This window comes from Misgurnus anguillicaudatus, chromosome 20, assembly GCF_027580225.2.
Source record: "Misgurnus anguillicaudatus chromosome 20, ASM2758022v2, whole genome shotgun sequence".
Taxonomy (NCBI): Eukaryota; Metazoa; Chordata; class Actinopteri; order Cypriniformes; family Cobitidae; genus Misgurnus; species Misgurnus anguillicaudatus.
In genome coordinates this window covers 7,159,301-7,186,011 of record NC_073356.2, presented here as the reverse complement: position 1 = coordinate 7,186,011, position 26,711 = coordinate 7,159,301, and the positions used below count along the sequence as shown (strand labels likewise).

The following is a 26,711-nucleotide window of genomic DNA, read 5'->3' as shown; positions in this document are numbered from 1 at the left end:
ACTTTTAATAAAAGTAACTCAAATATTCATGTGTACATTTATAAAGTAATGCGTTACTTTACTCGTTACTTCAGAAAAGTAATATTATTACGTAATGCACGTTACTTGTAATGCGTTACCCCCAACACTGCTTCTCATGTCTGCAGAACTTGTAAATGTAACATGAGCTTTAATTTTCAGAGTTTCTCTGCCAACTGCTTGAGTCGAGCGCAGACGTTTATGCGTTACTTTGCGCTTACATGAACAAAACTGCAATAAAGCCGGTTAAGGTGTTTACACGCAACGCAAAATCGTTGGATAATGAGCTACCTGTGCCGATCGGGTTTTGCTTACGCCGTTTACAGGTTTTCCCCAAAATAAGCATAATCAGCATAAGACTGTGCATGTAAACGCACTCATATCCATTTCCAAGATTGTTGGATGATATTACAATCAACACGGAGGGATCAAAAAGAGATCCGACATCAGTCTATGCACGAAATAAGATGAAAAAAAAACGTTCTCCAAAAAATGACACTTCTGTCATCATTTATTCACTGTCACGTAGTTATTTTCCAAACAATGAACGTAAATGAGTAAGAAAGCTGTTAAGCTTTATAAAATAACCAAAATGCATCTTAATATAACAACCTAAACAAACATCTTAACTGTTTAGTAGCTCTCACATCTGTGTATGGCCTGGAGAGATGTGACGTGACCTGTGCAGAAGAGCCAATGAGCTGCCTATACTGTACGTCAGTCTACCCCAAAGCTCTCACGTGGCTTCATTTGGTCACTCAGGTATATGATTTTGTGAGCATTCTTCAAAACATCTCATATGTCAGAATAAAGTCACACAGGTAAGACATGAAAGAGTGTGAATAAATGATGAAAGTCATTACTTTTTTGAATAAACCATTCTTTGAAATGTAATAAGTTAACTGATTTTACAGAATTCAACGTATTTATACACTGTGTATTTATAAACCTCAATAGAAATCATTTTTTTAGCAATTACTTTGACTTAAAACAGATTATTATCTTAAATAATATCAAGGCATTGTTAGTCACTAAACAGTTCGTCCAAACACCGTAACAGATATCACACATCAATCCTTCATGTACAGGTGTCGTGTACAAGGTGAAGGAAGCTCTGTTTATTTTCAGTGAAGGACATGCAGGACCCCTTCATCATATGTGCTAATATACAACTTAATTTCAGTGCCATTGACCCTGATCTCTACATCAGAAAGTACACAGACAGACAGTGTAAACTCTGACCGCGGGAGTGTCTCAAATAGCAGTGTACTGCCATCCACCGTCCAATACTGCACCAATCTGGCCACGGCTACTGTGTTACATTTTGGCACCGAACCAAATGAAAATAAAAAAGAAGTGCCCAAACTAAACATCCAAATGCAAACGCAAATACTGACTCTGTTCCTACAAAAGTCACAACTTGTTTCGTAAAAAAAATACTGAAGTTGCTTTACAAATACGCGACACGTCAGGCTTGGCTGTGCAGGAAGTAAGTAATGAAAAACAAGACAGCTGGTGCGGCAAACACACACTCTCCACCTGTGGCGGCACAATCCCCTTCCCTGTCTGACTCCGTTTGTCAGTCTCTGAGGGTGGTTTGTGTCTCATTTGGCTTCGCCGGCGTCCTGTGTCTCTTCCTTCACCACTACAACGGGCAGATTGTGAAAGTGACCGTTGGCCTCCAGCTGGATCTCCCCCGTCTCCTCTTCCACGTCGCCTCGCACCACCTCCTCCCCGCCGTGCACCACGGTTTCTCCGTCTCCTCCTGTGGCGCCTCCCTCCAGATGCAGTTCCATGACGCTGACGCCGTGGTCGTCGCCCGCCGGGTCGATCTCGATCAGTGTGGTGTCACTCTGGTTTTCGTCCTCTTGGACGACCCTGACAACGCCGTCCTGCATCACCACTGTGCCCGCTACCATCTGACCGTCCTGGGCAACACCTGCAGCGGTTTCCTTTTGCGTCAACTGCACCAGCTCCATCGGGCTCATTACCGCCCCCAGCTGTCCGTGGTCTTGCACGGCTGCCGTGCCTAGCAGCGTGAGCCCGGATGCGGGATGAAAGGTGAAGGCCTCCGTCGTTTTTCCGTCGGGAACCGCGGCGAGTCGCGTAAATAACTGCGAGCCTGGGGGAAGAGTGTGAAGGGTCAGTGTATTGGACGGTTGCGCGAGACCGGCCATGGCGAACGACTGGCCTAAGGACGAGAGGGTGATAGGGGAGAGAACGGTGAACTGTTGGGGCTGAATAGTGAGAGGCTGGGCTACAGAAGTGCTGAGGACCGTCGTGGAGGCGGGCCGCTGGAGGCGGGGCCGTTTGGGAGCGCGTTTAGCCGGAGGGGTGGAGGGGAAAACCAGACTGCTGAGGGCCTGAGACTGAGACAGCCAGCTGAGGGATTGTAGCCTCTTCTGTTCTTCTACCTGCTGCTCCAATGCTAAACATACAAATATAAGATGTGTCATTGTTACTAAGATATTACATCATATTATTATTATTTAGCTCTCGGAAGTTCTGTCAAGATGAAATCTTTCAGAATTTGTTTATCTGATAAGTTTAAAATATTTTCTTAGGGAGATAAAAAGGTCTTCGGGACAAATAGGCATGGGCCGGTATGAGATTTTGCCGGTGTGATAACCATAAGCAAAAATACTATGGTTGAAATTCCAAATGTCTGCAACAACAGTAAAATCTCTCTTCACTCACTGGTTAGGGTTCGGAGGACCTGCGTCTGTTCTGGGTCAGTCATCTGTCGCCGAACATTCACTATTTGTTTGATGGAGTCCAGCAGGTCAAAGACTTGAGCCAGGTTGCTCAGAACCGCAATCTCTGTAAGACAAAAGTTCATCAAGTGAGCACTACAGTGGTGGTCACTAGACAACAACAATCTCCATATCTTACTGTGGGTTTACACCAGATGCAAGTTCAACGATTTGCGCGAGTAGATGCAAAGACGTGATCAGACGCGTCCTCGCGTGGGGCGATGCGAATGACGCGATATAAACACGTGCCATTCGCCTCAAAAGCGTCTTCGACCAAGTTGACAATATTCAACTCGAGCGAAAAATTCGCATGACACGAAGTTAAATCCTGCGAGTAATCTAGTGCGAGCAACACGATTCGATTGCACGCTTCGCGTTTGGTGTAAACCCACAGTTAGTGTTACACATCATGAGCACCGTTACAATTTAAATTGACTTATGCAGTTTATACAGCACTGCACATGTTAATAATATGACACTATCTCATGGTTTCACAGACAAGGCTTAAAGCTAATCCTAGACTAAGACATATGTTTGAGCTGCCTCAATTAAACAATATCTTGCCATGACAGATAAAATTGTCATTGATTTGTCTTAAGATACACACCACTAACGTCTTTTACGTCTAAGGCATGTTTATTAAAGATGCTTAAACTAACTAAGGCCTAGTCCTGGCTTTAGCTAAACCTTGTCTGCGAAACCAGGCCTATGTTATATAATATATAATGTTATATAATATACACTCACCTAAAGGATTATTAGGAACACCTGTTCAATTTCTCATTAATGCAATGATGTAATGGTGTGGGGGATGTTTTCTTGGCACATTTTAGGCCCCTTAGTGCCAATTAGGCATGGTTTAAATGCCACGGCCTACCTGAGCATTGTTTCTAACCAATGTGCATCCCTTTATGACCACCATGTACCCATCCTCTGATGGCTACTTCCAGCAGGATAATGCACCGTGTCACAAAGCTCGAATTGGTTTCTTGAACATGACAATGAGTTCACTGTACTAAAATGGCCCCCACAGTTACCAGATCTCAACCCAATAGAGCATCTTTGGGATGTGGTGGAACGGGAGCTTAGTGCCCTGGATGTGCATCCCACAAATCTCCGTCAACTGCAAGATACTATCCTATCAATATGGGCCAACATTTCTAAAGAATGCTTTCAGCACTTTGTTGAATCAATGCCACATTAAGGCAGTTCTGAAGGCGAAAAGGGGTCAAACACAATATTAGTATGGTGTTCCTAATAATCCTTTAGGTGAGTGTATAATATCACTGACACTACGTTAATAATATTTAGACAGAACACGACTGTCCTGCCAAACTGAGCATGACTCCAACCATAATTGTTGTGCAATATATCATTGCATGCCTGAAACTTGCATATTTTTCTTGTTTTTTCCGCACATTTTGGGAAGCTCTATATGTGTATAAGAGCATAAATAACACACTTGGACAGACTGACCTGCATCTTGTAGTGAGCTCTGATCACTGCATAGCTGAACTCCTCTCAGTAGACCCAAGAGCTCTGAGCGGATGTTAGACACCACTTCCCCCATCAGTCCAACCTCAGCGATACCCCTCCAGAAACTCAACGTCTCTTCTAGAGGTCACATATACACACACGGGACAACATTCTTGAGTCTTCAGATCTTACAGCTGTCTGAATGTTCTCTTGTCTGTGTTTACCTGAGATGTCAGGCGAGTCTTTTTTCGGAGAGGTTTCTACAGAGGTCGTGCTCCACTCCACTGTGCCCATCATTTCTTCACCAGTCTTCTCTGCTGCGGCTGTCTGGCCTCCATTACCGACAGAGACATTTCCTTCATATAACACAAACACACAGGCCATAAGAACATGCAAAACATTTTCTCAAAGTTAAAAACATAGAGTAACAGTTAGAGGAGACAGATGGGTGATTCTTAAATGTGGAAAAAACTATAAAATTGGTTTGTATGATGTCATTTGATATCTTTTCCAAAATAGTACGTGAAGAGATGTTTGTAACTGTATGCTTCTTATTTTGAATTTACTTGATTTATCAAAATGTTTCATGACACCTCATAAGTCTAATTTCGCGAGAATCACTCGATGTTAAGTGTGCAGTCCTGACATCCAGAACTTTGGGAACATAAAGACTGCATGTGTGCATGTATGTATGATCTTGTATGATGTTTCTCTTGCCCCGAGCAGTGGTGTGTGTATGTGTGTGTGCATGAGCTTTTACCCTGAGCAGTGGTGGGTGTATTAAGCCCACTACCGTCCGGTGGGAAGCGTGTGTTGTTGATCAACAGGTCAAACTTGGTGCTGCGGCATGTGTTTGTGCACAGTGTGCTGTGCTGATAGAAATCCAGCTGACCTGAGTCCATCATCCTCCTACACAACGCACACAAAGTTTACATGACTAATCTTTAGCTGAAGAACATACTTATTCACAAAACACACAAATCGTTGCAAGTGCAAAGGTGGTTCTGCAGCCCAGTTGGTCGAGCACTGCGTTAACACTGCAAAACTTCAGTTCGGAGACAACAAAACATTGTGCACCATTTCACTGTAACCACTTAAATGGCCAAATATAATTAAGGTCTAGTTATGGATTTAGGGAAACTGACCCTTTATGTTACAAAAACTGATAATGTATATCTTTTCAAGACAATATAGCGCCATGCAAAATAAACTTGCATCTAATTAGGCCATGTTAATGCAGTAAGATCAAAAAGGACCACGTAACAGCAATGTATCGCACTACAGACCTACTTAAAATTTATTTTTATCCTTGCAAAGGATGCACCATATACATTTTTTTGGCAGATGCTTTTATCCAAAGCAACTGCATTTAACGTATAGATAGTACGTATACATGCTCAGTGTGTTGTCAAGTCAAGTTCAATTCTTGGTTGAAAATATGTAAAAAATCCAGATAATTTACTCAGCACCATGTCATCCAAAATGTTGATGTCTTTCTTTGTTCAGTCGAGAAGAAATTATGTTTTTTGAGGAAAACATTCCAGGATTTTTCTCATTTTAATGGACTTTAATGGACCCCAACACTTAACAGTTTTAATGCAGTTTCAAAGGACTCCAAAGATCTCAAACGAGGCACAAGGGTCCCATCCAGCGAAACGATTGTCACCCTTGACAAGAAAAACAAAAAACATGCACCCCTAAACCACAACTTCCCATCTCTCTCCAGTCCTGTGATGCACCAGCGCGACCCCACGCAATACTTCATCACGTCAAGAGGTCACGTATCGAAACTCCGCCCCAGTGTTTACAAGTGTGGAGAGAAAGAGGACCGTTCCGACGTCGTAGTATGTGAATGATACTAATTAATGTCTTTGTGTCAGTTTATTGTTTAAAATGGTCCGCAAATGTGCGTTTCATATATGTAACACGTGACCTTTCAACGGCATTACGCCATTACGTGAGGTTGCGCTAGCGCTTCACAGGATCAGAGATAGACGAGAAGTTGTGGTATAAAAGTGCATATTTTTTATTTTTCTTGCCAAAAATGACAATCATTTTGCTAGATAAAACCCTTATGCCTCGTTTGGGATCGTTCAGAGACCCCTAAAACTCAGTTGAAAAAACTGATAAGTGTTGAGTTAAGTGTTAAGTGTTAAAATAAGTCCATTAAAATGAGAAAAAAATCCTGGAATGTTTCCCTCAAAAAACATAATTTCTTATCGACCGAACAAAGAAAGACATCAACATCCTGCATGACATGGTGGTGAGCAAATTATCTGGACCCTTTAAAGAAAATTGACTAATCCTTTAAGCTGATGGGACTTGGTCTTGTATGTCCTCGTTTAGCGTTGTGTAGTATGTGTGCAGCTAAGAAAATACGATGACAGATAAGCAGAAACCTTGTTGCGTAGTGTGAGCAACACAGTGACATAGTGTGAGCCCGGCTTAACATGCATGTTTTAGGCCTGATGTGGAAATCTGAGTTAAACCACGCTAACCCCCCATTCAGACAGCCAGCGACCAGCAGTAGCAGAGGGACGCGATCTCATTCATTTCAATGGAAACCGGGCGACTTCTGGCGACACGAACGAAAGTGACCGTTGGCGACCGTATGGGCGTGTCCAGCGACGCGAGAAAGTTAAGAAAAGTTTAACTTTATGCAAATTTCGGGAGCGACTACCAATGAGAACGAAGCAGTGGAGTTCACGTCATCCTTCTCTCGTCAGTTACTGGCGTGGATGGTACTCATTTGTTTATGACAAGCAGATTTAGAAACGCCTCATTGAAAGAGACGAGCGACACACAGCGATAACATCGCTGGCTGTCTGAATGCGGCGTAACACAGGGAAAACATGCCAACTCCACAAATAAAGAGCACCTGACCTAGACAGGGCTCAAACCGGGGACCTTTGTGCCGCCCCAACTTGCTCTATATTATATATATTGCTCATCATGGGAATATCAATAAAAGACATACACAAACCTTACATGCTTAATACTGTACAACACAACAAACTATAATGCAGCTGACATGGCATGGACACTCAGCTCTGTTATAACACATGACACAAACCAAAAATGTGTTATACCTGAGCATAACCCCACCCATCCTGATGGCTCGCTTCCAGTCCTTCAAAGTGGCTTTACCAGACATGTGCACAAACTGCTTGGGACTTATCAACTGATCCTCAAACTGAAAATACAGCCAGAAACCCAGATTAAGCAAATCAGCATCTGTTTCATGTACAGTCTACATAGCCCTTTAACATGACAAGACTTACCTTAACACACTTGACGTTGATCCCAGGACAGACGAACTTCTTGAACAAAAGTATGGCTTTACTCTCCCCACATGTGATGGGAAAACCTAGCTCTAAATCTTCAGCTTCAGCGGATGCCACATCTGAAAACAACAGACCCACGCAAAACAACAGCTTCCTGTGTCAATAATGCATACGGTGAAAGACGGGGACAAGAACTCTGATAGATGAGCAGACAGACAGGTACGGCATGTTTAACACATTAATGTTGACATTTTCTGCAGTCAATATGAATGGCTCCTCCCTGTAAAAGAAGCTCACCTCTAGGTTGTTTCTAATCTAATATAGACTAATCTTTGCATACACAAAATGAAATAATAATTTCTTCCTATACACTTTATCAGCAATTAAAACACAGCTTATTTTACTTATTACTCTATGACTGAAATAACTGAAGCGAACCATGGCTTTAATTACAAAAAATAACCTTTACATTGCATTTTTAAACATCAATCTTAAACTGGTGGTCTTCCTCCTTTGCTTACGGTTTTACCGCAATCCGTATTGGCGTGAGTGCAACTGGCTTTTAAAGGGGATGAGAGATGAGACTCTCATTGGTTTATAAAACGTTACACCCAAAACACACCCAATACTTATTACAAAAATAGTAACAACCCTTGTAGACTGTGCACCAGGCACATAGACCATTTTCCCATCGTTAAAATAACAAAAGTGGATTCGGACACACCCTTTTAGACTGTGTGCTGTACACTTTACACCATGCACTAGATCAGGGGTTCTCAAAGTTTACATTCAAAGGTCCAAATCTGAATTCTCATCATTTTCATAGGTCCGGAAAAAAATTATGTAAATCATTTGTTTACATAACAAATCAACACAAATAGTTTGGGAAAAACATAATTGTATTTTGCATTTAAAGTAAAAAATTTTTTTAAACATAAACAAGAAATATGCCAAAAGTAACCAGGTGCAAAATACAGAGCAACCTAATTAGAGAAATGGCACAGTTTGTTCTCCATCAGACGCATAAACCGTGGCAAAAAAGTTGTGGTTGGTAGGCAGAGACACTGACCAAAATTAGGGGTGCACCTATAAATTGGCTGATGATTCTTGCTATGCTTCTTAATGAATTACGGTGAAATGACGCTACATCCAAAAGCCAGGGGGCGCTCTTGGGCAGAAACTTAATATGCGCTGCACACGAAGAACCAGACACACGGAGCTCCAGGAAATGTCTTAAGGATATATTTATATTGCTGTTCTTCAAACCTTTTAAGGTATTTTCATGATAATAAAGAATATGTGTAATGATTATGTTTGACGAGTGTTGCTTTTTCGAATGCACGTTTTAAACGAATCAAACCAACAGTGATTTCAGATTGATAAGGACTTACTGATCAAAAGCCGTAGTACATGAAGTAGCTGTGCATAATATCTGGGTGTGATGGCTACAGCATCACACAGGACATTTTTAAATAACTTGTTTTATTTTCGGACCAGGAATACTCTTAGATCTAAAAAAACCCCGAATGGTTTACAAGTTTAATATGGATTTGTAAAATAGCAAATGCACACATTTAATCAATTACATAGAAATTAATGCACTTGTAATATGAGGTGGACGCGGGTCCGGATCAAGTTGCCGTCGGGTCCGGATCCGGACCGGAGTCCGGACTTTGAGAACCCCTGCACTAGATCGTTAAAATAGGGCCCTAGATCTGTATACACCTGATCTATATACCTGGGACAACCACTGTACAGTTCAAACAATATAGTAACATAATAAACTAAGGCAAAGTTATGTTTATCAGATTGTACAGAGGAAAACTGACCCCTCAGTGTAACTTGGATTTTCTTTGCTTGCTTGCTTTTAAACTCTTTCCCCACCATTGACGAGATATTTTGTTGATTAAGAAAAACCAATTGCATAAAAAAAGGTGTTTCTGAAAAATTTTAATGTTAATCTGTAATACCGAAAATACTGTGATTATTATATTTTTGTGAAAAAAACTGAAGCCAAAACGTTATTTACTAAATTTAAACTCTGTGTATGTTTTGATAAGCGTTCTGAATCTGATCTCTAACAAAATTCCTTCACAAAAATGCAATTATACAGCTTTTTGCTAAAAAAATGTTTTTTAAAGAAAAATACCCATATTTAAGAGTTTATAAGCAGAAAAAATATAGATGGGATGAAATGGTTATTCCCCGTTTTGTTTGTTTATTTATTTGTTTGTTTATTGTTTGTTTGAAAGCAGAGGGTCTGTTCTTTCATTTGATATATGTGTTTATATATATGTTTATATATTTTTAGAAGAACATTTTTCTTAAAAACATTTTGTGAAACTTTTGTAAAAATCACAAAAAGTGCTGGCGGGCAACTTTTCAAAAATGGCTGGCGGGGAATGAGTTAATTAATGAACTAAAGCAAGACAAATTAACATTGCAAAGAGCTCTGGGTCAGGGGTGTGTTCAAATCTTTTTATTTAAATAAGACTGAGGACACACTTACCTGGTGTATCCACTGCCACAATCCCAGCATCTGTCTCGCTGCTTTCTTCTCCAAGCCTAAAATATAAAACATAATCATTAACAGTTTGGTGTTTATATATTCATAACGTTAATACATCTGTTACTACATTTTCATAAAAAAATCCTGATTATTTACTTACCCCAATGTCATTCAAGGTGTTTATGTCTTTCTTTGTTTAGTCAAAAAAAAAAAAACATTCCACTGCGCGCGACCTTACGAATTATGTAATCACGTCAAAAGGTCTTGCGTTACATGAAACGCACACTTTATAACAATACATAAGTTTCGCATACGTCATGCATGACCTTTCGATGTGATTATGTAATATGTAAGGTCGTGCTGGCACGTCCCACAGCTAGTGCAAGACGAGAAGTTGTTTAAAAGTACTTTTTGGGGTGAAAATGACGATAGTTTGGCTAGATAAAATCCTTATGTCTCGGTTGGGATCATTTAGAGCCCTTTGAAACTACACTGAAACTGTAAACTGTTGAGGTCCACTAAAGTCCACTACATGGAGAAAAATTCTGGAATGTTTTCCTCAAAAAACTTAATTTCTTTTTGACTGAAGAAAGAAAGACATACTCATCTTGGATGACATGAGTAAATTATCAGATTTATTTATGAAATTGGAATATTCCTTTAAGCAATATGATGGTACAGTATTATCATATGCTTGTCTTCAACATGTCATTGTTGGGATGTTTTGATGTGATGTCAGAGTTTCAAACCTACCCAGCTGTGATGGGCTGCAGCTGCAAAATGACTTGAGTTTTGCTTTGGTCATCAGGCTCAACATCCTCTTCCTCAGAAGTCTTCATCACCACCATGTCCTCCACGGACACAGTGACCTCTGTCTCTGCCATAACCCGCACTCTCCTTCAGCTCTGACAAGTATATAGAGCATATAATAATATGAGAGCATAACCTGCAGCGGCATTCAAACAATAATAACGGTTCAATGCTGATCTGTCAGAAAGCTAAAGATGTTGGTGTTAAAGCTCATTTTATTTTATATAAAATCTTAGCAATTTAATAAAATCCCCCACATACCTTCCTTGCAATAAAGATGTTCAGAATTGTATACATTATACACGTTTCTTCATATTTTAATATTATGATTAACCCTTGCATGAGTGTTTCCCAAATAATTATTACATATTTGTGTCTTTAGTGACCTGGGATATGCTATACAACCATCCATTCATGCATTTTCAGGGGTCATCAGGGGAGGGTTAAAGTCTATCCCAGATTCTTGGGTTACAGGCAGGGTTCCTTTAGGAAGAGAGTTGCGTCAGATCCTTACACTCCAATGGAAGAGTTTTTTGACAGTAATGGTGGATCATGGAGCCTCTCAAGAATTCCCGGAAATTACTGTCAGCCCCATAGAGCTGCAGCAGAAAGACTGAATGTGATGAACTTGATGAAAGTTTTAAGACTTTTAAATAATAAGATTGCATATTAGCACTACATGTGAATCAAATCACTTGCATTTGTAGTGGATTATTTCTCATTAAATAAGTGCATTTAGGGAATATTAGTAGAAAACGGGTCAGGCTAGGACAGGCTGAGGGCAGCGTTACCAAAACATAACAAACCACCAACAGGTCATTATTGCAGATTCATCTATTTTTGTGTAATTAGAGATACAGGCTATTAAACGTATATAGAGACACAGGCTATTAAAGGTACATAGTGCATATTTATGCATAAAATATATGGGTGGAGTGTTTTTGGCACTGTGATTCTACTGGTTAATTAAATTAAATGCAATAAATTAATTTATGAATAACTTGTATTAATAAAATGCATATATTAATACATTCAGGGATAAATAATATATGAAAGTAATGAAGATGGCATCTCCCATCGGATGTGCATATTAACAACATAAAGAAAACGGCACTGATTATTATTATAATTTATAATAAATTAAACAAAGAAGTGCCTTATGAGTCTCTTTTTTATCTTGTTCTTTGTATATTTATAAATCAAACAGGCATGAGGTATATACACAGCACACAGTCAATTGTACATTATAAACATGCATAAACATTATAAGCTTACATGCTACACAGTGTGATGCATTTTAAAGCTTTAAAGTTGTTGGAGGCAGTGTAAAAAATGTTAACAAGGCGCATACCAGCAGGTGACCACTATATACTAATCTTCCCTTATTAGTGGATTTTATTTGTCAATAACATAGTTCTGCTGATAGAACTACATAAAAATACTATTTACACATATTAATGTGAGATATAAATATTGTAAATCAATGCATTTCTTCAATATTAATTAAGAAAAAGCACAGATCTTTGCCTCCAACTCAATTTATTTCAATGGCTCACTATGAGCTTCCAGGAAATTAAGTCTCCATGAATCACAGGACGGACGAGCGATTAGGACTTCCGTTGTCTGAACTCTCTTACTAAAGGGTTCTGCCCACTGCGCAATGTGACGTTGGAGTGACGTCTTTTTTATGTCATTTTTGGACGTCCAAATTCGGTCCATCGAAGGGGTTGTTTTGTAACGCCAGGTGACGTCTTTTTTTTAACGTCTTCTGCACATCTAATATTCACGTCTGTGGGACCTCCGTGTAAAAGGGTGTAAAGTGAAAGAGACATGATTGTTTCTGCATTTCACCCATCTACTGCATGTCATGAACACACACAGACACAAATACTGGGCACTATTACTGCAACACCAAAACACTTCGGTCACTTCCTGCCAACTGTGGAAATCAAACCAGCAACCTCTGGTTTAGAAACAAGTCTCTTTAACCACTAGACCACCAATATCTTAAATTGATGACTGTGACGACAGTCTTAAGTGACCCTATACACTTTTTACAATAAATTTGTAAATTTGTGTTTTTTTTCATGTTAAATTGTTAGTATGGTCATGTACTTTTTAATATAACGAACTAATTACAGATTTTTAAATTGTAAATTTAGATGAATTTGTATGTAATTTAAGAAAACAGAAAAAGTGCTGTATAAATAATATAAGCTATTTATATGTATTAATCACGTTGATACCACCATTTTGATATTTGTAAATAAACACATTGCCCTAATTATGTAATATATACATATAGGCCAGTCATAGACGTCCAATTGACGTCCAAAAAAATTACCCAGATCAAAGGTCAAATGTTGACCGTAAATATGACGTCCAAGTAGGGTCATGGTTGGACATCCAAATAGTGGACCTAGTTTGGACGTCGAATAAATGTCTAGAATTGGTCATGGACCGACAAACCCAATATAGACATGATCTGCACGTCTATCTGGCGCCCAGTGTTTAGTGAGTAGACACATTCACATACACTCACACCTAATGGCAATTTAGTGACTCCAATTGACTTCATCTGCATGTTTTTAGACTATGGGGAGGGGTGCCCGGTAGTCAGCATAACAAAAGAAAAAATATATCATTTGGTTTAATGAACATTAGTTTATTATTTTTAACATACATTATTGCATACATTGAGTAGTGGCCCCATAGACTTTTTTTCCCTGAAATTAATTATAAAACAGATATTATTTTACACTTTTATATATATTTTTTTCTTGATAATTTGTTGACAAGACAGCTTGAGAAATACTATGATTTTTAAAAATGATTAATGAAAGGGGGAGGTTAGTGAATGATGCGCTGGGTCACTAAAGACCTTCATGGTCAAAAATATTACTACTTTTTTACTTATATTTTATTATTGTATTCTCGTAAAAGGCCTATAATGAAATGACAATTCTTAAAATATTATGACTTTATTCATTCAATATTTGAAGAGTTTCGTTGCAAAACGTTTTTTTTTTTCTGAAATCTCGTTTGGTTGTGCATTCCAATTAATATCAATTCAACTGCAGTTGGTTTGTTTTGATTTAAATCTTCATAACTTAAAAAATACAGCTAAGTAGCACCATAAAACAATAACATGATAACATAATAATAAACATGTTTTGACAAAAATGTTAAAAACTGAGTTATCTCGTTTTGTTGTGGACAAAATGACTACAAGTAAAAAATTCTTGGTTTTAGTAGGAAACAAACATTACTTGAGTATTTTATAAATATGTAAAAAAAATGTATATAAAACACTTTTCCAATGACCCTTAACTATAACAGACACTGGTGAAGAACATCCTTGCTTATTTTTCTTATTGGGGGGGCGGGGGTATTGTTACAGAATTTCTGACTGTTTATATAATTTCTGATTATGAAATTATGTAGCTATATCAGAAAAGCCCAAAACACATACTATAAAAAACATCTCAAAGAGCATTAACCGCTAGTTCAAAAAAATGCAGGCACTAATACAAGTTTTAAATACACTAACAAAGAAACTAACTAGTAATTCGAACTATCACGCACCGTAGTAACAAATTAAGCGATATTACCACCTAATACCATTACTGTACTACTACACCGCTAACGTTACCTCTTTCACAAATTTTACCATGGTAACCACGGTTTCCAGAGAAATAGAATCGCTACTTGTCATCAGCCAAAAAAATTCTTACACCGTTTTAAAGATTGGCCAATAATAAATGTGCTAACTCTGTAACTATGGTTACCATGGCAATTTTTAAACAACACCGCATCTTTCAGGTGGCTAACTCGGTTAGCACATTAGCATCTACATTTTTCCTCAGCGCTGCTCTGTTTACGCGCTAGCGTGCTATGCTAGCTAACGCGAACTCCGCCGTTCGCTTTTGAGTTCACGGGTGAATATTTTTAACAAAATTAACGTGACGTTCACAAGCGCCTCGAGCGCGAATCGTTCACTGAGCGTATCGCGGGTCAGACGCACTGTATATAAATGACGCGCTGGCGTCGTGCCGCGGTGCTCTGCTCTCATGACGTCTGCCCGTGCGGCGGGACGCACACACACAAACGAGCAGACGCTCCGCCGCCGTGCGCGGGGGGCTGCCGTTGACGCCCGTGCCGCTAAAACTGCGAGTCGACGTCCCGGTGAAGCTCTCCGCGGCTCGGTTACGTTTAGTGTACGTCTGAGAAAGTAAAATGGGCTGGATCGGCCTTACCGTTTAGATCGCCGTCGGTGTCATCCGTACATAGTGAGAGACTTTAGTGAACATGCGCAGTTTGTTGAGTGAGACTTCCTGCTCGAGCGCGTCCCTGTTCCATCCACAGCAATGAGAGACACTGACAAAATACATGATTCAAAAACAGATTTATTGTGGTCCTGTAAAAACTTGCGAGAATCGGGGAAAATGAGGTTTTCCAACTTTATAAAGTCATGACAACTACTAAAACTAGTATTTAAGGGTAATGGTGAGTAAAAGTCTATAGCTACTCTATATCTTCTAATATTTTATAAGCATGTATTTCCTTACTGACAAAATCAGTGTTTTATAAATTGATATGTTATCAATAAAAATTCATGTTTTCTCCTATTTTCGGATGATAGAAAAAGTTAAGGATTTTTTACACTATGTTATGCACAGTAACTAAAATTAGTACTGCACTTCGCAATGAAGCATTCACTTAATTCTTTCCCAACTGAACAACTCTTTCATTGACTATACACATTGGGGCGCCAAGATCAACGATCATTAGCTGCCCCTGTTCATAAAAATTGTGCATCCGAAATCTCTTGATAGCGATTCCGCAGCGGTGTCAGTTAATCCCTGTCACCACTGTGCCAAACATGGCAGATACCCTTTTTAACTAGAACCGCTCGCAACCCCGAGACTCGTTCACAGAGTCTGCGTATCCCAGTGACGGTGACACAACACTGCTTGGACTTTAGTCAAATACAGTGATCAACACATTTCACAGTCGGACAGCATGTCAATTATAACGGATTATAATAATAACAATGTCGCTGTTTATTAATATGATTAAAGTAAATATGAAATGTTTTTGTCTAGCGACGTTGTGAAGTGAAGGATCATGGGATGTGGGCGGTAACATTAATGATGGACATGCGCCTGGGCCAGTAGGATTTTACCCATAAGACACGTTTTAGTAATGACGTATTTTTGTAGGCCGGAAGTTTGCGCGACGCTGGTTTCTTTCTTTGGCAAAAAGACCATTATCACACTTTAATATTGGGGAAAACACTTGTCAATTTTGCGAAAAGGAACTTGAAACGACTGAACCTTTTTTTTTGTTTATTGTAACTACACAAAGCAATTTTGGTCTCATTTGTATAGCAAAATGTCGAGTATTATTGCAGGTATGAATCCCCTACAAACAAATTAAGTTTGGTGTACTAAAAACTTATCCACAACACTACCTTATTAATAACCTTTGTGATTTTGCTAAATTTTTCATTCACAAGTGTAGAATTCTTAAAACTCCTTTCCTCACTTTAGCAGAGAACTTGAAATGCTTGCAAACTCTCTTCATACCCTTTCAAATGAAAAATCTAACGTTATTGCCAAGTTTTTCAAAGATCTTTGTACCCAATAATTATTTGTAACCCCTTGTATTATCAACATTTATTAAAAAGTATTATTATTATTATTATGTATTTTTCCCATTACTTATTTATTTTTCCTTATTTAATTAATTCTTTTCCATTATTTATATTTATTTAATTCCTTTCACTTCTTTGTATTTTCATATTTAAACTGTATCTGTTTATGGTGAAATGTGTCTGCCTTTGAAAATTGTATTTTTTTTTCTATTGCAGGCCTGTTTTTTATGTACATTTGTCATTCCAATAAAAAAGACCATTCATTTAACACAACTTTTATGAATTTTGAAGCCTAAACGATTTTACTAGAAATAAAAAACTAACCTACAAGCCAACTACACCACAGTCACTCGACTTCAACGTTATCACGACAAAGTTCTGACATCTCTGTCAAACTTTATAAAAAACATTTTAAGTATTTCTACATTTACTCTTATTATCCAGTCCAATGCAAAGCATGCTGGGAACTGGAAATCCTTTGCCGAATTTGAGCAATTAATAATTTACTCGAATTGAGCCTAAATAGATCGAATTAGATTATTGAACATATGAGGAAGCTTATCAAACATCTAACTCGTGGGTCCTTACGAAAATTAACCATGTTTTTTATTGATAAAACTGTAGTATTGTGTGTTTTACTACACTAACCATGGTTGTCAAAACCATTGTTATTTTGTGGTTACCATGGTTTTACTACAGTAGCCTAACCTTGTTTTTTAACTGTAGTAAAACTATTTTTACAAGGGAAGTCCCTTGGTGGTCTGGGGCATCCTTAAAATAATTAGCTATAAATTATACAACTGTGCTGTATTAAAAAAGCATATTTACATGGGGACTATATACAACAATCTCTGGCACCTAAATGTTTGCGAACCCCTGATCTAACACACAGAGTTTAATATTATCCAGGCAAGGAAGGAACCTTAAAATCCTGAACTCAGTTGCTGTACGGAAAAATTTAATTATTGAACAAATTTCATTTACATTTACGAATATGACAATCACTTTTATCCAAAGCGACTTACGCAATAAAATGTATTATTTTTTTGTCAGTGTTTATTTGATTCGAACCCATGACCTATAGTGCAATGCTCTTCCACTGAGCTATGAGTACAGGAGCTCAATTTCATAAGTTACTACAACTGAAATATTAACACAGATATTCAAGTTTACATTACACACAATATGAAGTTGATTTAATTATCCACTGTTTGCAACCTAAAATGTTTAATTAAATCTCGCAAAGTGCGAACAGGCCTCTTTATTATTTCATTTATTTAATTGAATTAATAAAGTGTAAACAGCATTTTAAGTTTGACTTATATCATGTTATTTAATACAAAACACATTAGATTATGAGAACAACACAGAATTTTTTATTTTATGTACATGTTATTTCATTTAAAACATAATGGGTGTTTTGTATGACACATACCAAATCACAATGCAAATATATTGACAATTTACAGTGCCCAGAAGCATGATGTGCATTATTAATATTGGCGTGAGCATTTATTTACAGTTTGTTTGACATAATTTGTGTGATAATTGTGATTTTTCTTTGCCAATCTAGATCTATGAAGCACAACATTTGAAACTTTTATTTGTGTAAAAGTGTTAACAGTGAGTTCCTAATGAAAACCATGATGTTTTGTTGAATTTTTTATTTTTTTTAATAAATACACAATATATTTATTTCATTTACACTAGCTATTTAACATCTTTGCAGTGTTTATCCCTGCATGTATAACCATTTTTCTTTTTTAAATGGGTCATTTCAGCCATTTTCTGATGGCCACTATAGAAGGTCAATCGTATTTGTAAAATGTATTTGGCACGACCATCTCAAAATAAGATTTTATGAAAAATGTATTTAACGGATGAGATATCTGAAGAGTTTCTGGCATTTGTTGAATTGCAAATTTTGCATTTCACTATTAAAACAAAACCCCCTATGGTTATGGTTGTTCATCTGTACACTAAATGATTAAAACCTGATTGTCCTACTGCAAAGTGATCTGTTACACGACTCTTTCACATTTTCTGCGCTGATTGTAAATCAGATGTGTTTTCCAGAGCTAAAGTTATTGCATTTTATCGAACATATGAGCTGAGAGAAGTTTGAAGAGTCATGGCAGATTTCAAAAATCCTTAAAAGTCCAAACCACATTTCTATGACCATTACAATCATAAGATGTCACTTTTTTGCATTGTGACATCATTGTTGACATCCACTGGAAAATAGAAAATGTCCGAATTTTAAAGCATGCCCCAATTTTGCCTTAATGAAAGTATGCACTTAAACTGGCTTGAAATTTGTGCAAATCCTGATGATACATGTTATTAAGAAAATCTGACTTTGTACAAAGAAAATGGTTAATGTCACAAGTCTGCTCATTGGATTAGTGATCTAGATCAAGTGCAGAATCTTTAAATGTTTCTTGTGTTTCCTTGTTTATTTCCCAATTTAAATTTGAATATGAACCCCAGATACAGTGAGGTCTCAGACTTGTACCTGAATGTATTGTATGTCTCTGTAGACTGTAGTTATATCTATAGCACAATAAATAAATGCTCAAAAACGGAATCTTTAAAATCTTATATCCATGCAAGTGTGTTAAAACCTGACATATAAATATTTTAACATTAGGCTTGATTCTCATTGTGCGCTTCCACATGAAAATGGGTGAGGAACTATGTGTTTAAAAATGAAATATTGTGTTAGATGCATTCTCCCAGATCTGGGAGTCAGCTGGGTGTGTTTGTGAGTATTAGCTCTGTACCAAAACCAGCTGCTTCACTATCCGCTGTACCTTCTGTCAGAAAGTCTATACGTAGACAAACTTATTGACATTGTTTACGCCGCAGTTTCTGGTCAGCGGGAAGCCCGGCCAAACACAGCCTGATATTGTAGAAAGACACAGAATGGTGTGGACTGCTTAGCCTACCACCCAAACCATGAGCCCTTGATGGAACTGAATAATAATAATAAACTATGGGTGTCAATTAATTTTTTTTGTGTTAAATACAATTTTTTAAATGATAAATGATTTTGTATTTTTATTTTTCTTCTTTATGCTGTTGTGTCAGAAGCTATGATGCATGGAAATGTGTTCATTGTGTGATGGGAAATGCGGTTAATTGGAGAATATTGTGCTACATCACATTTGCAGACCCATTAATAATAAAATTTAGACTTCCCATTTCAAAAAAGTCCCATGTTAGACATTTAAATCAAAATTGTTTTCATAGCCTGTATTTCATAAACTCTATATACTGTATGATGTATACTAAAACTGTATGCTAAAACTTTACAAAACCATAAGCATTTAAAATGTACACACTTTATTCTGCCCAAATAAACCAAAATATTGATGATTTGTCTTGTTTGGATGAATATATGTACAATTTAGTTTCTAATTAATTGTCCAATAAAATTCTCTTTACTATAACAATGTCCCAACCTGCTAATATGCTATAATCTAAAGGCTATAGTTTCAACAAACAACAAATCCTTCTGTATGTCCCTTCCCAACTTCTTGCTTCAGCAGGAAATTTTAGGATGTTAAAGGTAAAGAATGCCACAACCATCATTAAAAGGATAGAAACTAGCCCAGTTTCTGTATAATGTTCAAGTGATGGGATGAGACACAGAGCTGGAAGCACAGACATATAAAAATGTTTAACCGTACATCAATGTTCACAAGATTGCAGCAAGCATTTTACACCCCTTGTTTTTTCAGGGTCGGTCTCTAATAAAGCAGGACCCAGACATACTACACTCATATGTATGTGCTCATCACATCAAATTGAGCCATTTTTAAGTGCCCTGCATTCAGAGAACTACACCATCATTCTCCGAAAGCGACAACAAGCGTGATGGTGAGCAGAGACCAGACAGTGTTCATGATGCAACACAGACACAGGTGAGAGATTACAGGGGTATTTTGGGAGTCAGCAGTTACAGCTCTTTTCACGCTCCGCCACCTCCTCAGCCGGATACAGAACTTTAGCGGTGAGGCCACTTTTCACTCCGTCCCATCCGTCACGGGTGGAGATCTCGCCCATCTTCATCAGCTCATAGACGTCCCGTGTGAGCAGCTCGAAAGCTCTTTCCACATTGCTGTTGCACTTGGCCGAAGTTTCCACGTAGCGGACGCCGAGGTCGGCCGCCAGCTGCTCCGCCTCGTCGCGCGAAACCTTGCGGTCGCGGCTCAGGTCGCTTTTATGGCCGATTAGGATGTAGACCATGTGATGAGGCAGGATGTGCTCGCTGACTTCTCTGTGCCATTCCCGCACATGATCGAAGGTCTTCCTATTGGTCAGGTCGAAGACCAGGAGCCCGCCCACCGAGTTGCGATAGTACGAAGTGGTTATGGACCTGGAGAAAACAAAATGTTTAAGATATCCACAATTTTTGGTAATGAACAGTACGTCAACGATGTTGAACCTGGAACATTTCTTAAAGGGATAGCTCACCCAAAAATAAAAAAATTTGGCATCTCACCCTCATCTCACCTTTACTCACCCTCATGTTGTTTTTAAACCTGTATGAGGTTTTTTTTACCAACGTGATCTCACAAAGTTCAGTGGGATAGTCATGGAATTTTTTGCTCATTTTTCCGTGGCATTCTCACGGATCTACGCATTTTTCCGTGGCCCTGCTACGGACTGTCTTTTTCCGTGGCATTCTCACGGATTGGTTACTCAACTGCTTTTTCCTATTTTCAAACCATTTTCGCTTCGGTTTAGGGTTAGATTTGGTGTTTGCGTTAGGATGTCACTTTTATTATTGGTTTATACTATTTTTTTCTGATGTATTCTTTTATATTTTCTAAACTTTAAACAATTGTCGCCTGGGGTTGGGGTTAGAGTTGGGTTCGGGTAAGGATGTCATTTTATGTAAATCTAACCCTAAACCGACGCGAAAATGGTAAGAAAATAGGACAAAACCGTTGAGTAACTAATCCGTGAGAATGCCACGGAAAAATGTTGTGATTATCCCACGGAAATTCGTGAGATCAGGCTGTTTTTTCCGTTGACTTCATAGTAGTAAAACAAATATTTTGGGAGTGTTTTGATAATAAAATATCTTCTTTTGTGTTGATCATAAAAAAGAAATATATACAGGTTTAAAACAACAGGAGAATTTTTGGGTGAACTATCCCTTTAATACCCAGTACCCACTTTTATTACTCTGTGCTCAGTTGAACAGAAACGTATACGTAAAAACTAGGAATGCACAAATATATCGACCTATAGTCGGTATCGACAGAAAAGCAAATTTTCACAATATCTGAAATCGACTGAATATTTAAAACGCATCAGAACTCATGCTATGTGATTATTTTAGCAGTTTGTATGCTTTGCACATATAGGATTTTACAAAATAATAGGGCGGTTTCCCAGATTAGGTTAAGGTTAATCCACGCAAACCTGTATCACGAAATTATGTACCTATAGTCACATAATTTTGTGAGTCTTTTCCGTGACACTGACACGTTTTTCACCCTTTTTTGCGTGAACGTCACGTATTTCTGTTTAGGTTTCAATGTCACGTATTTGTTACTCAACTGTTTTGTCCTATTTTCAAACCACTGACGCTTCGGTTCAGGGTCAGACTTGGTGTTTGCGTTAGGATGTCACTTTATGTAAGTATTGGTTTCAACCTTTTTTCATGAATTATTTTTTTATATTTTATTATTTTTAAACTATTGTCGCCTGGCATTAGGGTTAGAGTTGGGTTTGGGTAAGGATGTCATTTTATGTAAATCTAACCCTAAACCAAAGCGACAATGGTAAGAAAATAGGACAAAACAGTTGACTAACAAATGCTTGACATGTTCACGCAAAAACACTCACAAAATTATGTGACTATAGGTACGTAATTTCGTGATACATGGGTTGATCCACGACTAGGACTTTATTTATATTAGGTCATTTATGAAGTTCTTACAAACAAACCCCACAAAAACATTACTGGTGTGCATCTTGAGACAAAACAATGGCACCAATATATATTTAAAATTAGTCAGGACAAAGCAGCTCAGACATGCCTTTTAGTCTTTAGGACTAGGATAAGCCCTGTCTGGGAAACTGCCCCAAGGTATCAATAGATGTCAATCTAAGTAATCGGTTATTGATATGGGCTCAGCAATTTTATACTGATGCATAGTAAAAACACAATGTGAACATTTAGAAAGCAACTCAAGTCACTGTAAGTGCACACTGTTAGATTTAACTGTAATTTCTACAGTTACCACAAAATGCCCAGTAAAATACCGTATTTTTCTTTTCCAGTTCATTACTGTAATATGCATTGCATTATGGGTATTAAAATTTAATTTACTGTATGTTTTAAATTTGCGGTAGACTGCTGTAAAACAACAGCAGTGCTACTGTAGTTGAATAAAACAGTGTTATAAAAGCATATAAAATGGAAAAATTAAATATCTCTATGAAATGAAATAAATTTTATTTGTTATGCTTTTAGCAGTGAAGCAAATTTCAAAATGTGAATTGTTTTCAGCAGTGTAAATAATTGATTGAGAATTGTAGATGGAAACAAGAAAGGGATTATGGACCGTCAGATTTGAATTTGACCTCAAGACTTCAAAAAACTAGTGAAGGCAAGATTTCGCTCCTCGGAGTGTCGGGAGAGTGACAGAAGAGGCTACTTGGAGAGTGTAGCGAGTAAGTTTTATCAAGTGACTCTGTGGCACTGTGGTAGTGTTACAGACCTACGACACAGGTGACCTGGGTTTGTTTTCCCCTTCAAGGCAATATTTTTTTTAAACTAGGTTACAGTAAGAGTCTTATACTCTAAAATGGAACTGCGGTAAAGGCATCTTACTGTAAAAAAACATGTACTGTAATGGGGCAGTTACCGCATATATATATAATAAAAAGTCTAACCGTGTATTAAAATTTGTCCTTTGATCCTAGCATACAGGTACTGTGTTCATTTAAATACATTTATCTTTAACACCTGGTACAGTATACACTTTCAGAATAAATAGTACAAAAGCTTTCATTGGGACAGCACCCTTAAATAGATCCTAAAATGTACCATTTAGGTACACATGTATACATTTGGTACCAATATCTGAAGTACTTTTTGGGTGTAGGTGTGAACAGGGCACAAACTAATGCAGGGTTAATTGTAACACGGCTACTTTACAGGGCCGAGCAATCTGTGCTTTTGGTCTTTTTCTCTTACTGTCAGAAGATGATCTCCTGTGAATTTGTGAAAAGTTTTGACGTGTTTTGGGTTAAAATATTGGATAAGATTACTTCTGAGTTGTGTAAGACACCAAATCAAACCTTATATTATTTTAATCACTGTCTTGTTACCTAAAACATAACACAATTTTGAAACATGTCAGCAACTTCTAGTTACTGATAGCTGGGATTGAAAACATTTTTACACAGCAGGGTTAATTGTCACAGTGTTACAACACAAAAAAATGATTCATTGAATTTACTTAATTTTTTTAAGGTAAGTGGTTGCAATCAAATTATTTAAGCTACATTTAAACAAAAAAGATTAGTAAAGTAAAATAAACTTTTGTTTTTTTGATTGCAACCACTTACCTTAAAAAATTGAGTAAATTCAATGAATAATTTTTTTTCAGTGCTAAGCCTCCAGCATACAATGATAATTAAATAAAAAAATGTAAATACTATTCATCAAAATGATATCTGTTTACACAATATCAGAGGAAATAACTAACAATAAAGATATTTTGTCTTAATTGTGCAGCCCTTTCAAAAAAAAAATCATGCATTGATGCAAGGATATTTACGAAGGGCCATGCATGGATAAATAAACAATATCCACCTTTATTGGATTTTATTGAATTATTTGTGTTTAAACAAAATTTTCTAACATGTGTTACAATAAACCCTCTGTTTGTTACAAAAAACCCCACCTATGGGGTACGTTTGTAACATTTGCACTCCTGTGACTTTCGGTGTAATTGTACGATAGTGATAGGTCCCACAAACAAACTTTAAGTGTTCATTTGTAGCAGAGATGTGTGTGTTGATTGTGTAAACAAATGATTAATCTAACTTGAAAAAAATTAAATGATAGATAGAGCCAAAGTCAAAAAGCATTACTTTGTGCCCTGCTCTTTCCTACCTTTTAAAGGGTGCCGCCCCAATGACAGCTTGTGTACCTTTTCTTTTGAGAGGATGTTAACCATTTTGACCACATGCATGCAATGTTTCCGAAAATTATTCTAAAATTTAATTCGGTACACACACATCCACATCCAGTATTTATCTATAGGCCATAAGAGCTGTTGTGGCAAATAAGCAAAGAAGGTGGATGTTTGTGCTACCCTGAAGGCAGGCAGTGGATTTAAATATATATGACAAACAGATCGGAGACTCAATATGACTAAACACAAGCTTAATCCAAGTGTGACATGATATGAGAAAAAAAAACAGTCAACGTGATGTGCCTGTAAAATCTCATTCAGAAATGTCTGGTCTAGGCCTGCGTGCAAGCCTACTTAAACTGAATTACACAAAACCCCGTGATGAATGACCTTTTACACACTACTAGGCTACATCATAAATGCATGCATAGCATTTTGATTTCACCATGTCATATTAAATTAATCATTCTGGAATAAACATGCACTCTGTCAGTAACACTTACGTGCCTATAGGATGTGGTTAGCAAAAAAATGTCAGGCAGCAGTCAGCAGATGAGACATAGATAGTAAAGATAAAAATCACATTTAAAACAACAGTAATGTTAACCTGAATCTTTCCTGGCCCGCTGTATCCCATAGCTGTAGTTTGATTTTTACGCCCGGTTCAATGTCTAGTGATCGGGCGTAAAAATCCACCCCGACCGTCGGGTCCGCTACATCGCTGTATATGCCGTCCGTGAATCTCTTGAGCAGAGATGATTTCCCCACCGTCGAGTCCCCGAGTAAAATGATCCTAAACTGATATTGCCATAAAGCATCCATGGCATGGCGGGGTCCGAGCTCAGAGACAAAGCGCACGCGTCGCGCCCGGTGTTTACATCGAGTCTATGGAGCAGAGAGGTGCGCGCTCGTGTATGTGTGTGTGGTTGGTGCTGTAGTCATGTGATGACGTTAAATCTCATGCATAAACCTTTTAGTCTGACTAATGTGTAACTAAAACCACTGAATTACTTTTACACTTGAGCTAGAGGAAATGAAACTTGCTTAGCGTTACAAAATAAATGCGATTTACTCACGACGCGAGACAGAGGGCAACCCAACGCCCCGAGTGGCTTATTATACAAATAATAATATTTGTAGAAAATTTCTTATTTATATTTCGTGTGTGTGGATCGTGTTTGCTCGTCGCAGACTGTATTGAGTAAACGGTCATCTGTCTCTGTCCGTGGTGCTGAAACAGAAGAGCCATCACATTGCTTCATCACACTGGACATTTATAAACTGCAGAAGCGAACTTAAGTTTTGACTAAAAAAGTAAAACATCCTTATATTATTAGGCATACAGTAAAGCATCGTAATGGGTTCAATCAGATGAACATGGTCCACAATGTAAATTTCACAATGCACTCTAAAAACAAACGGTGCTATATAGCACCAAAAGTGGTTCTTTGCTCGTAATCATAGAAGAACCGTTTTTAGTGCCATATAGCACCAGTGAAGCACCTGTGAAGCACCTGTGTAGAACCATATGTGGTGCTATAGTGGTGCTATATGGCCCCTAAATGGTTCTACACAGGTGCTTCACCGGTGCTATATGGCACTAAAAACGGTTCTTCTATGATTACGATCCAAGCAACAGTTTTGGTGCTATATAGCACCGTTTGTTTTTTTAGAGTGTGTAATGTCTTATCTACACACGGATAGAAGAATCATGGTTTAGTTTTAGAGGGTTGGTTTGTTTGAGACATTAGGTTATCTTAATTAATTCTAGCCTTATTTTTAATTAAGCAACTTTAATTTAATTTTCGAATAGGTTATAAAATACAAACAAATGATTAAATTTATCTGACTTTTCACCTAATGTTAAAAAAACAGATTTTGTAAGATATATTATACAAATCTTTGCATACAAAACTACATTTTTTTCTTCCCCTTATTAAATATTTGCAATACAAATATAACAAACACACAAATAAAGTCATTAATACATAAACAACAAATAATAGACAAGAACAGAGCCAGGGGGAGTTTCAAATAAAT

At 37.6% G+C, this 26,711-nt stretch overlaps 2 protein-coding genes and 1 non-coding gene across 3 annotated transcripts; all 3 read right to left on the bottom strand.

The window, feature by feature from the left end:
- Window positions 1-499: 499 nt before the first annotated feature.
- Window positions 500-15,256, bottom strand: gmeb1 (glucocorticoid modulatory element binding protein 1). Its single transcript, XM_055220342.2, has 10 exons — window positions 15,107-15,256; window positions 10,794-10,945; window positions 10,041-10,096; window positions 7,529-7,650; window positions 7,337-7,440; window positions 5,008-5,156; window positions 4,472-4,603; window positions 4,248-4,385; window positions 2,716-2,838; window positions 500-2,446 (listed from the first exon to the last, which is right to left on the bottom strand). The coding sequence occupies exons 2-10, from the start codon at window positions 10,922-10,924 to the stop codon at window positions 1,623-1,625; spliced, it is 1,779 nt and encodes a 592-aa protein (XP_055076317.2). The 5' UTR covers window positions 10,925-10,945; window positions 15,107-15,256; the 3' UTR covers window positions 500-1,622.
- A 358-nt stretch (window positions 15,257-15,614) lies between these two features.
- On the bottom strand, window positions 15,615-15,750 carry LOC129412719 (U11 spliceosomal RNA). Its single transcript, XR_008633822.1, has one exon. It is a non-coding gene; the product is annotated as a U11 spliceosomal RNA (small nuclear RNA).
- Window positions 15,751-17,763: 2,013 nt separating this feature from the next.
- On the bottom strand, window positions 17,764-25,683 carry rab42a (RAB42, member RAS oncogene family a). Its single transcript, XM_055220343.2, has 2 exons — window positions 25,279-25,683; window positions 17,764-20,887 (listed from the first exon to the last, which is right to left on the bottom strand). The coding sequence occupies exons 1-2, from the start codon at window positions 25,491-25,493 to the stop codon at window positions 20,461-20,463; spliced, it is 642 nt and encodes a 213-aa protein (XP_055076318.1). The 5' UTR covers window positions 25,494-25,683; the 3' UTR covers window positions 17,764-20,460.
- Between the last annotated feature and the right edge of the window lie 1,028 nt (window positions 25,684-26,711).

Bases quoted from the DNA above. Each gene is read 5' to 3' on its own strand.
- gmeb1 (XM_055220342.2), bottom strand. From the start codon at position 10,924: ATGGCAGAGACAGAGGTCACTGTGTCCGTGGAGGACATGGTGGTGATG. The intron at 10,097-10,793 runs GTAGGTTTGAAA...TTTATATTTTAG, and splicing joins CTGCAGCCCATCACAGCTGG to GCTTGGAGAAGAAAGCAGCG. The intron at 2,447-2,715 runs GTGAGTGAAGAG...TTGTATGTTTAG, and splicing joins GGTCCTCCGAACCCTAACCA to CATTGGAGCAGCAGGTAGAA.
- rab42a (XM_055220343.2), bottom strand. From the start codon at position 25,493: ATGGATGCTTTATGGCAATATCAGTTTAGGATCATTTTACTCGGGGAC. The intron at 20,888-25,278 runs GTTAACATTACT...TGTTTTCTCCAG, and splicing joins GCGGGCCAGGAAAGATTCAG to GTCCATAACCACTTCGTACT.